At 37.7% G+C, this 12042-nt stretch overlaps 1 protein-coding gene across 1 annotated transcript; it reads left to right on the top strand.

Annotated features, from left to right (window-relative positions):
• The first annotated feature begins 27 nt into the window (after positions 1-27).
• Positions 28-8938, top strand: Maip1 (matrix AAA peptidase interacting protein 1). Its single transcript, XM_048345021.1, has 5 exons — positions 28-627; positions 4320-4391; positions 4754-4880; positions 6946-7093; positions 8683-8938. The coding sequence occupies exons 1-5, from the start codon at positions 178-180 to the stop codon at positions 8759-8761; spliced, it is 876 nt and encodes a 291-aa protein (XP_048200978.1). The 5' UTR covers positions 28-177; the 3' UTR covers positions 8762-8938.
• Positions 8939-12042: the final 3104 nt, after the last annotated feature.

The following is a 12042-nucleotide window of genomic DNA, read 5'->3' as shown; positions in this document are numbered from 1 at the left end:
GCCTCGGCTCGGTCCTCACACCGCTGAGCAGGCATGGGGCGGGCTCAGTACAGGTGGCCGCCACCGGGCAGCCTGCCTCCAGATGAGTTCCTTTTCTCCCAATCAAGTGGTTTCCCTCCGGCTTCCTATTGCTACTGCACAAGCAAGCGGGGGGAGGGGGGGTGAAAGGTCACAAACATGGCGCTGGCCGCCCGGCTGTTTTCCCGGCCCCTGTTCTCCGGGTCACTGCCTGGCGTGGTCGCCCAGCAGCGAGCTCCCGGTGGGACCGAGGTGAGATTGTCGTGGGCCGGATTTTGCTGCTTGTGCCACCGCCGGCTCGGCTCAGGAGCGGCTCCGATTCCTCGCTGTGCGTGGACCTCGGCGGCCCCAGCGCCTCTGGTCCGGGGTCCCCGGCGGCCCCTGCTCAGCCCCCCTGCATTCCCCGCAGCCCTCGCCTCTTTTCCCGCTTGCCCCTCGCGCAGCTACAGCACTGAGGAGCAGCCCCAGCCACGCCAGAAAACCAAGATGATCATTCTGGGATTCTCCAACCCCATCAACTGGGTCCGGACTCGAATTTACGCCTTCCTTATCTGGGCCTATTTCGACAAGGAATTCACGATCGCCGAGTTCTCGGAGGGGGCGAAGCAGGTTTGTTCGCTTCCCTAGTTGACCTGACTTTCCCTTCGGCATTCAGTTTATGACAGAAGTGTTGTACGGGTGACCCAAGTCACCAAAAGCGTTGACAGTTGCCCAGATATCGTGTCCTCCAAGTCACTTCTAAAAGCAAGCCTCTGCGTTTGTTTTGCACCGTCGTTGCCTACTGAGGGGTCCGTTGAGACGTCGGAGTGAAGCACCCGGTTGTGCTGTTCACATTAGTCAGGCAGAAAGGGATTCGTTTCTGCTACTTTAAAGCCGTTTTCCTTTTTTTTTTTTTTTTTTTTTTGGCCGGGATTTCCCAAAACTGCAAAATGGGAGAGAAAAATGACTGGTGCATAGTCGGCACTTCTTAATATTTGTTGAACAAATTGAGTGGATGTGGCTGGGGTAAGGTTAATTTTGTCGGATAAAATTATGATGAGAACTGATATAACATTTTCAAAGTACTATAAAGTCGCTTATGGTTGGATGTTAGAACTTCCTGCCAGCTATTTGATCAAGCTTCATTGCCCTTCTCTACGTTCCTTAAAGGATAACCAATGATAAGGAAGTTTTTGCCCTTTCAGAGAGTTTATGGAGAGTCCCCAAACCCCGTTGCGCAGTACCCAGCACCATCAAGTAGACTTTGATGATTGGTAGCCCTGGCTTTTTTGTCCTTGTTGTTATGACCCTGTCTGAATGGCTGGTATCTTATCCTTGCCATTTGAAATCCTAAGATTATTTGCGGATTTTTCATGTACGTGTGTTTTTCTATGATGGATGAAAGACCATCTGAGTCTCCCCGGGTTTTCTTAGTTTGTCATCCCCAAATTTGCAAAACTATTGTTAAACAATACCAACATAACCCTCTTAATCATACCATCAAGTGTAATCATTTTACAGTACTGGTCACATGCTCTTGCAGCGGTTTTTACTTCTCATTTCTTTTAGGTTATTTCTATAATCACAATCCTGTAAGTTATAAATGGAGTGTTTTCAACTGTATGTAATCAGTGTCAATATTCACTGCTTCCAAGTCAACTCTTAACTGCTTTATCTGTTTTTAAAAAAGTTAGATCACAAACACCCAAGTTTCATTAATATGCCTTATTCAGTTAATTATAATGGAGAGATAAACCTCTATACATATTAATTATCCATGTCAGTTATACATGCAGAGGTAAATTGGTATGACCCAACCATTCTCCTACAATGCCCTCTAATGACCATGTCAAGTCTGTCCACCTCATAATGCATATGTAAGTACCAGCTCATGTGTGTGTATGGAATGAAAATCATCTTTCTATCATGAGCAGGAATCTGAACACACAAGAGGAAATTTGAACACTTTTGGATCACTTTGATTGTAGCTGCCAATGGTTAGGTTCCTTGTACTCCAACTATATTTCTACTCCATCATCCAGTTTGTGTTCCCTTTTGCTCTAAGTCAATTTTTTTCAATTAACCAATTTTTTGTTCAGCTAACCATTCTGACTTCCAAAAAGGAATGTCTAGATCAGCTATGGAAAATATTTAATAATTTCTTTAAACCCATAGTTATTGAACATACCAGTCAGATCAAGCAAAACAGTTCTCCTACACCCAAAACAACATGAGTGTTTTCATAAAAGGACATAGTAAAGAACAGGTCTCTGACAACTATACCTTCAAATCCTAGGGTTTGAGAATAATCATAAAACAATTGTTTGCTTTCTTGCGTCTTTTTTTGTACCTTTTTAAAAACCTTTTCTATGAAGGAGGCTATTTTCTAGAAGACTTTAGAAATCACACGTCATCAAGGTCTTATAAAGACAGCCTTATAATTGTTCATTATTACCTTTAGAATAATTTGTCTAGGTGTAATCTTGATCACAAAAATTAGAGTCTAATGTTTAAGTTTCAACATGGCAGGCATAGTCATTTCTTTTGCCCAAATTATTGCCTATCGTTCACATGAGAGCTTATCAAAATACAGTATTCTGGACCCTGAATGCCTCTAAAGTATTTTCAAAGAATCCTTAAAAGCATTTGTAGGTATGTTTTTTCTCTGCTACTGTGTTGGTTGCTAGGTCTGTTATAGTAGAGTACTATACACTGGTTGGCTTAAACAACAAAAATCCAGAGGTCTGGTTTTCCCCAAGGCTTATCGCCTTGCCTTGCAGATGAATGTATTCTCTGCCTTTGCATGGTCTTCCCTTCACATTTATTAGAGTCCCTGGTATCTCTATGTCTGTTCACACTTCTTCCTCTCATAAGGACATAGGTTGCATTAAGGTGCCTACAAACTTCATTTTAACCTAATCACTTCTTAGATGACCCTGTCTCCAAATATAACACATCCTATGATAGTGCTTTAACATATGAGTGAAATGGAACACAGGATAGCTCATAACAGTTACACAATGTCCTCTGTCTCACATACCTGTCTAGTTCCTTTCTCCTGCTAGTTCTTCAGATTTCAGGAAGCTGTTTTTTGTTTTTTCTTTTTTCTTTTTAGGAGACCCTCTCTGGCTCTACCAGATTAGATGGCTCCTTTCTATCTTTCCAAATTATTCTCCTCTTTTTACCCTGTCAAACTTCTTGAACTTGTCTCTTGTCTCTTTCCCAAAGTACACTGAAAATCCATGAGAGGAAAAAAAAGTCTTAATTTTAAGTTTCATTTCTCATTACTAGGAATGCGGAGAATTGTACTGTTTCTTCAAGTTTCAAATCCATTGTTTTAGTCTATAAACTTGTTCTCTTTTCTCCCACTTTCTGAAACCCACCATATCTCCATTAATGAAGTTTAAACTGCAATGCAGAACACTCTCCCACACTCCCAGAACAGTTTAAAGTGTCCTCCTGCTTTCCAATTGTTGTCTATGTGTGATTAAGAGGTATCTTGTAGGCCAAGTGCTGATGGCTTATACCTGTAATCCTAGCTACTCAGGAGGCTGAGATCTGAGGATCACAGTTCAAAGCCAGCCTGGGCAGGAACATCCATGAAACTCTTACCTCAAATTACCAAAAAAGCTGGAAGAGGCACTGTGGTTCCAGTGGTAGAGTGCTAGCTTTGAGCACAGAAGCTCAGGGACAGGCTGGGAATTTGGCTTAGAGGTACAGTGCTTGCCTAACATGCATGAAGCCCAGGGTTCAATTCCTCCATACCACATAAACAGAAAGAGCCTGAAGTGGCACGGTGGCTCAAGTGGTAGAATGCTAGCCTTGAGCCAAAGAAGCTCAGGAAGTATCCAGGCCCTAAGTTCAAGCCCCAAGACTGGCAAAAAACAACAACAACAACAACATAAGAAGGTCAGGGACAGCATCCAGGCTGAGAGTACAAGCCCCAGGACCAGCTTGAAAAAACAAAAAAAGTGGCTTGTATAATTGCCAAATGGCTATTTACTTTATCATTATTAGAATACATATGTATATATGTACATATGTCAAGTATACACACTCACACATACACACATGAGAATTTTTTTCTGAGGCATGCACTAATATGTCTTGGGTCTTGAGTGTGATGTATAAGCTGTTGTATATCCCTACTATATAGGTAGGAATGCCATCTAAGAAAAGTCAACCAACTTTTGGAGGTGCCATGCCTAACATTGTTGAATTAATATTTGACATTATTACCACCTTTAATATGGAATAGTCTATTATATAGCAATGTACATTATACTCTGAAATAATAATTGTTACTCTGCTATTTTTTTAAGGCTTTTGCACATGTATCCAAGTTGTTATCACAGTGTAAGTTTGATCTACTGGAAGAACTTGTTACCAAAGAGGTATGCTTTGAATTATCTTACGCATAAATGCAAGATTATCTTGTAATAGAATGATACACATTATGTGTGTGCCAGCATCAAAGTAGATTCTATCTTTATGTAAAAGCTGGAATCATTCCTGCTGCTGAAGGGCATAAATAAGTAATTATGGTGCCTTTCAGTTGCTGTTTTTATAATGTTCTGTTAGGAATTACCTACTTGAATATTTAGATGACTTTAATTAAACACCTTGCTTTTGAGGATTAATAGACATAGTATTTAATTTGAAAACAGAAAAATTCATCCCACAGTGAAGATCACTTTTGAAAATACTTTGCAAAATTTTATTGGTGAACTAATGGTTTGCTTTTTTCCAAACTTAGGTGTTACAGGTACTGAAAGAAAAGGTTACCTCACTACCTGACAACCATAAAAATGCTCTTGCTGCTGACATAGATGAAATTGTTTATACATCAACAGGAGACATTTCTATTTACTATGATGAGAAAGGTAATGCTGGAGCATAAGCAACTTTAAATAATACATAATTGTCCAGATAAACTAAAGTAGTGACCAAAAAATAGTAGAGTTTTGGGCTGGGGATATTGCCTAGTGGCAAGAGTGCCTGCCTCGGATACACGAGGCCCTAGGTTCGATTCCCCAGCACCACATATACAGAAAACGGCCAGAAGCGGCTCTGTGGCTCAAGTGGCACAGAGTGCTAGCCTTGAGCGGGAAGAAGCCAGGGACAGTGCTCAGGCCCTGAGTCCAAGGCCCAGGACTGGCCAAAAAAAAAAAAAAATAGTAGAGTTTTGTCTACACAAGTGGATATCAATGAACAGACTTTCATTGTTCTCAGAGTTGAGATATGGTAATATTTCTAATACCTTCCTATTTAGATATTTTGGTACTACTATAATATGTAGCAGAGAAAATCATCACTTAGATCCACAAAATGGTCTGTTTAGGACAAATCAAAAGTAGGTAGTCTCAAAACTGATAGGAAAAGCAGATTAACTGTAGAACTCCAGACTGGGAATAGTGAAAACTGTTGGAAAGAAGTTTAGTGGTAATATGGTTCTTTTCTTTATCCAATCTGTACATTTTCCAAGTAGCAGTTCTGACAATTCATTGATGAATTAATTATTTTACATATTTGGGTACACAGGAAATCTAACCTTAATCCATAAACTTTCCAAGGTAGTGTAGAGGAATTATGTGTACATTATAAAATATTTGTAGAAGTATTTTTGGTGATAAATACTTTCTTCTCTGGTATTCCATATTTCATGTTAGCAGCGTGGTTACTAACTTATTTTATGCACGATATTGTGAAAATTGCCAACCATGGTAGAAAAAATTAGGGTAAAAAAGGTGATGCCTAGACCCTTACAGTGGCTCAAACCTATAATTCTAGCTACTTGAGAGGTGGAGGAAACTCAGTCTGAGACCAGCCTTGGGCATGAAAGTTTGCTAGACTCTTAGCTAAACCATTGCCTGGCACAATGGTGTATCTGCTAGCCTAGCTACAGGAGATGCCCAGTGGCTGGTAGAGTGTCATGTCTGTCATCCCTGAGACGTGGAGAAACGGGAATAGGATGATCACAGCCCAGATGGCCTGGGCATAAAGTGAGACCCTACTTTGAAAATTAACCCCAAAAGAAGCTGGAGGCATGGCTCAGGTGGTAGAGTGCTTACCCAACAAGCTCTGAGTTCAATCCCTGAGAGACAAAGGATAAAAAGACAACTGACTCCAAAAGCAATACTTATAAAACCATTTGGTGTAAACCAACTGAACAACTCATGAGGGGAGGGAGGCGGGGGGATGGGGGAGATATGAGGGAGGAAGTAATAAATTGTACAAGAAATGTACCCACTGCCTTACATATGAAACTGTAACTCCTCTGTACATCACTTTGACAATAAGTAATTATTCAGGGGGAAAAAAAAAGAAAAAGAAGAAAGAACCTTAATTCTTTAAGGCAGTTAATTACTTAGCAGCCTCCCCCCCATTTTTATATTGACAACAGATATCTGCCATAAAACTGCTATAATTTTAAAAAATGCTATAAATTAAAAATAATCCATATAGTATACTTCGTAAAATATATACTCAAATACAGTAACTTTATTCTAGCGGGATATAGGGAGGAGGACATAAGTCCTAAGACTTTTCTAAAAGTAATGAGCATTCATATTAGTTTATTTTTATTATTATTATTATTATTTTTGCCAGTCCTGGGGCTTGAACTCAGGGTCTGAGCACTGTCCCTGGCTTATTTTTGCTCAAGGCTAGCACTTCACCACTTGAGCAACAGTGCCATTTCCAGCTTTTTCTGTATATATGGTGCTGAGGAATCGACCCAGAGCTTCATGTATACGAGGCAAGCACTTTAGCACTAGGCCATATTCTCAGCCCAATATTAGTTTATTATTTTATTAGTTTTTAAAAATTAATATTAGTTTTACCAGGGCATGTACAGTTCGATGTATATTATTGTTGTTTTGTTTTGGATATATGGATAATAGATTATCATGATTTGTATATGTGTATGTGTGTGTGTTTTTCTCTAAGGAAGGAAGTTTGTTAACATCCTGATGTGCTTTTGGTATCTAACAAGTGCCAAAATCCCCAGTGAAACTTTAAGTGGAGCCAGTGTATTCCAGGTTAAGTTGGGAGATCAGAATGTGGAAACAAAACAACTCCTTAGTGCAAGCTATGAGTAAGTGTGTGATCATGCATCGTTCTTTCCTTTCTCAGGAATGTAGAGGGCAATGTGAAAGTATAAGTTTGGGGAAGAGAAGTATTAAAATTTGACACGCTTGAAAAGACATAAAAGGCATAAAGACACTTTGGATGTGAAATACATTTAAGAGGAATATTTTTTTAAAATTAGAATTAATACTGCTGAGTTTAATTAAACAGTGTTTCAGCTATCTACTCTATGAAGCCACAAGTGGCTTCCAACAGACCTCTATTTTACCTGTGATTTCACTGCTAAGGAATTGTGGAAAGCTCACCTGTGGGTTTTTCTGTTTCACTTGCCATCTGGTGTGGTGACAGATGGGAGGATTGTTTCCACAGTGTCTTCTCATGTGTGGCACCTTGGTGTTTCTTGGCATCACCACAAGCTATCATTCTTCAGGACTCTTTTTGTGCTTTGTGATTCTAATTGGTTTTTTGTTTGGCTTTGTTTCCTTTAAGTGATTGGATTCTATGCCCCGACAGTTAAGTATCATTTCCATCATAGTAGTCATAGGACCTGTCAAATTGAAAGGCTGTGAAGAGACCCACCACTTTTTGGAGCAACAGCCAGCATGGCCAGAAGAGCACATGAGATGGGCATAATGTTTGCAGCCATCTTTGGAAAATAAAATCAGCTAAAATTATCATGTTTAACTACTCATTACTAGATATTTATCAGTCACCTATGCTAAGTACAGAGTCAAAGCTGAAGGAATTCCTCCCTTAAGGGGATAATTTCCGGTAGGAAATTAGCAAAATATTTAAAGCCAACATATTATTATGTATGTTTTTGTACTAATAAAATGTAGAACAGCAGATGACTGGAACAAATTAATAGAAGCATAGTTAATACTTTAAAGACAGTGTTGATATTTTTCCCAAGTTACACAAATTTGCTTTCAAATAAGTAGATTCTAAATATGCTCAAAGAAAAAAATGTATTCTGTTTCAGTACATTATATGTGAATTGTATGTATGATTTTTCACTTCTCTTAAAAAGTATTTTTCAGTGCTTGATTATTATCCAGAACATTCTATATATTTACTTAAATCTTTAGGCATCTTTAAAGATCCCTATCACCAATACTAAACTGTTGTCTGAGATTTCTTACAAGAAGCCTAAAAACACTTGCATACTGAAGATTGATTTATTAGCATATAAACCAAACTTCATTTGTTCAGTCCTAAATTGGTAACTGTATTTTCCTATGGTATATATTTTTTTATTTGAATTAGTTTTTCGCATCACCAGGATCTAGTTTGTTTCTGTTTGTACTAGACACGTGTTTGGCATATATAGATAGAATAATAACCTAGCTTTTTCCCAGAGCTGGCACATGTTGAGTATAAATCAACATCTTATTTTAGTGCTTACTTTAGTTGGAGCTGTACTTCAGTTTTTAAGGTACAGTTTTTGTGATTGAATTGGCAGGTTAAATTTGGTTTTTATTTATTGTCAGTATTGACCTTGTTAAAAACAGCTTGTAGTACACATTTACAATTATATAGTTATTGAAGAAGTACCTAAGCAGATGTAAATGTATATTTTTATAATATCTTTCCTAGATTTCAGAGGGAATTTACACAAGGAGTAAAGCCTGATTGGACCATTGCACGGATTGAACATTCAAAGTTACTAGAATAATCTTTCTTGGAAAAACATCAGCTTATGGACTTTTAGCAGTTGCTGTGAAAAACTAAGGAAGAAAAACTTTTGGATCATTTGATCTTCACTTAATCAAGTCTGTGGATTACTTTTGTATTATTTTGAAGTAACTCCTTGTAGTACATTGGGCATGGCACAATAAAGCATTTTTCCACAGATTATTAGTGTTCTTTAAAAGAGATCCAAACAAAAAAACAAAAACCTACCACCACATTGTTGTCATATTTATTATCTTCTCCAGTGTTTTGTGTATACATACAAACTAAGTTTATAGACATCATAAAATACTGAAACTACTTGTATATCTCTAAGTTAATAGTTTTAAAATATGTTATCATGACCAACACAATGATATAATTAATCTAAGAATATGTAAATTTTATTTATAAAAGTCACAACATCTTGGCACTTGTTGGTCAACAGCTAGAAGAAATGGATGGAATAATAATAGATTAACCTCTGCAAAACTAAAGATTAATGGACACAAATAAGGGAAAAATAACTTTCAAATCCCCAAAACAACAATGTCTCAGTTCCTACAAGAAGGTACTTTGAATTCTAGAACTTGGAGTAGGAAAGCAAATGTAAGTTAAAAAAAAAAAATAGCCAGATTTTGGGCTGGGAATGTGGCTTAGTGTTAAGAGTGCTTGCCTTGTATGCATGAAGCCCTAGGTTCGATTCCTCAGTACTGCATATATACAAAAGGCCAGAAGTGGTGCTGTGGCTCAAGTGGCAGAGTGCTAGCCTTGAGCAAAATAGAAGCCAGGGACAGTGCTCAGGCCCTGAGTTCAAGCCCCAGGACTGGCAAAAAATTAAAAATAGCCAGATTTTTTTCTAATCAATGAAACTTCTAACCTCAAAGATTCACAAAATTTAACAAGCATGGTTACACATTAAGATCTCATCAACATACATCATAATGAAATTTGTGGAAATAGATTAATTGTAAACACAGCTGAAATGGAAACAACAAGCAAGCATTCCATACAGAGGAACCAAGATAAGCCATTTTCCCAAATTGCAAGTATGAGAACCTGGCATAACATCTTAAAATACAGAAGGAAAAATATGCAACTTATTGACCTCGATTTCTATCTTCAAAAAAAAATTATCTTCAAAACTGAAAGTGGCAGATGGTCAGGAAATAAGAATCTATTACTAAGAGACATGTTTCATGAGAATTGCTAAAGACAAATGTAGAGGATGAAGTTCACAATTTACCCATGCAGATGTAGACAATTGATTTTTGATGAAGGAACAAAGATTCAATGAGGAAAAAGTAGCCTTTTTTGACAAATTGATTAGCTTTATATAGGACACTAACTTCAACTCTTGTCCCATACCATAAATTTAGGATAAAGCTAGAAATTCTATAAGGAAGCAGGCAAAATTATTTGCCAATGGGCAGAGTTTCTTAGGACATGGAAAGCACGAACCATGAAAGAAATTGTTGAACTAGAACTTGTTAAAATTGCTCTTTCAAACACCAATAAAAAAAACAGTTCATAGGTTGTAAGTGAATATAATATGTTTATAAGTTACATATCTGACAAAGGACTGGCAAAAGATGTGAATAGATACTCTTATCAAAGGTAAGTTGTGTTGGCAAGTATGCCCAACAGCCCTAACCATTAGAAAACCAAGCAAAAACACAAGATAACACTGTAAACCCCCTGGGATGGCTTAAATTATGACAGTAACAACTGCTGCATTGGTCTATTTTCTGTTGCTTGTAAGACAACAGGCTGGGTGAATTGTCAAGAAAAAGAGGTTCATTTTGGCTCAGCTCTGGAGGTCCAAGGCTGAGTGGCTACCACTGGTGATGAGCTCTTTGGTAGGATGCCATGTGCCAAGAGACAGCACTGAGTGTATGTGTGTATCTAATCACTTACAAAGCCATCAGGATTTAATCACAGGGATCTACCCTAATGACTTCATCCACGGCCCCCTTTTCAGATACTATAGGCTCCTACCCTCTTAGTATCTCACAATGAAGATTAAATTTCAACATCCAAAGCCTTGGAGGATATACAAGTCCATATACTAATCAGCGCTAGTGCCAATTCCAAGTGTTGGTAAAGATACTGACAACTGGCACTTACAATGTTGGTAGAGGTGCAAAATTGTTCCATTATTCTATAGTTAAATATGTATTTACCATAGATTCCAGCAATTTTATTCCTAGGTATTTGGAAGAAAACATCCACATGATTGTGGATAGAATGTACATTCTTAGCAGCATTTTTCTTAATAACTGGAAAGCCCTGAGATTTTTCCGTGGATGAAAAGGTCTACAAGTGAATGACAAAGCCATACAGAAGATTACATACTTCACTGCATGATTTTAGTTCTGCAAATTTTTAAGAAAAGTTAAAACTAGTTTACAAAGACAAAATTAATGAATGGGAGGAAAGGAGGAAAGGTGGGGGACAATGGGCATGAAGTCAGAAGGTCTGACTTTCAACATGCACAAATGAGGTTTAAAGGGTAATAGGAATTGTACATACCTTGGCCAGTGGTAGTTAACATATCTCTATACAATTGTGACTCATCATTTTGTAGACTTATAATAGCGTTTTGCTATTTTAATTATTTTGTGTTATATGTAAAGTTTGTGGCAAGAAGGTGTTTTGCAAGAAAATAGCTGCAGAATAGCTGAAATGCTTCTATTTTTATAGATTACAAAAAAGCTAATCTAGTCCATGTAAAATCAAATAATGTTCATGTGATTTCATCTAATGTTAAGTGAGATACATCTTAGATGAACTCTATAATATGCTACATATACTGTATTACTAAAAACATGAACATAGCTGGACTAGAGACTTGGCTCAGGTTGTAGAGTGCTTGCTTATTAGCAAACATGAAGTCCTGGGTTTGGTTGCCACCAAAAAAAGGAAAAAGCGCCAACTAAATTACCACTTGATATGAATTTTAAGATGTATCACCAAAGATGTTTTAATTATGGTTTAGTATGATGGATTTTTTATTTGTCTAATATACTTCAGTTAAGCTGTGAGGAAGAAATATCAGATGCCCACATTGCAGGGTTTTTGTGTGACATTTTTCAATAAAAGGAGCCAGTCTTAGGAATTAATTGCAGGTATGTGCAGAAAGTAATAAGCAAGATTAGTCTGAGAGACATTCTTGGTTGAGAAATGCTCAATGTTAAAAGGACAAAAACCAACTTGAAAGGACTTCCATTGCATAAGATTGGTCAATGTGAGTAAGAGTAAAGTCCTTAGTTTTTGTGAAACTTA

The sequence above is a fragment of the Perognathus longimembris genome, chromosome 4 (genome assembly GCF_023159225.1).
Source record: "Perognathus longimembris pacificus isolate PPM17 chromosome 4, ASM2315922v1, whole genome shotgun sequence".
NCBI lineage: Eukaryota > Metazoa > Chordata > Mammalia > Rodentia > Heteromyidae > Perognathus > Perognathus longimembris.
The sequence above is the reverse complement of the archived record's forward strand: the minus strand, read 5'-3'. Positions and strand labels throughout refer to the sequence as shown.

Excerpts from the sequence above, each read along its gene's own strand:
- Maip1 (XM_048345021.1), top strand. The coding sequence starts at position 178 with ATGGCGCTGGCCGCCCGGCTGTTTTCCCGGCCCCTGTTCTCCGGGTCA. Across the intron at positions 628-4,319 it reads TCTCGGAGGGGGCGAAGCAG|GCTTTTGCACATGTATCCAA; the intron begins GTTTGTTCGCTT and ends TATTTTTTTAAG. Across the intron at positions 7,094-8,682 it reads CTCCTTAGTGCAAGCTATGA|ATTTCAGAGGGAATTTACAC; the intron begins GTAAGTGTGTGA and ends TATCTTTCCTAG.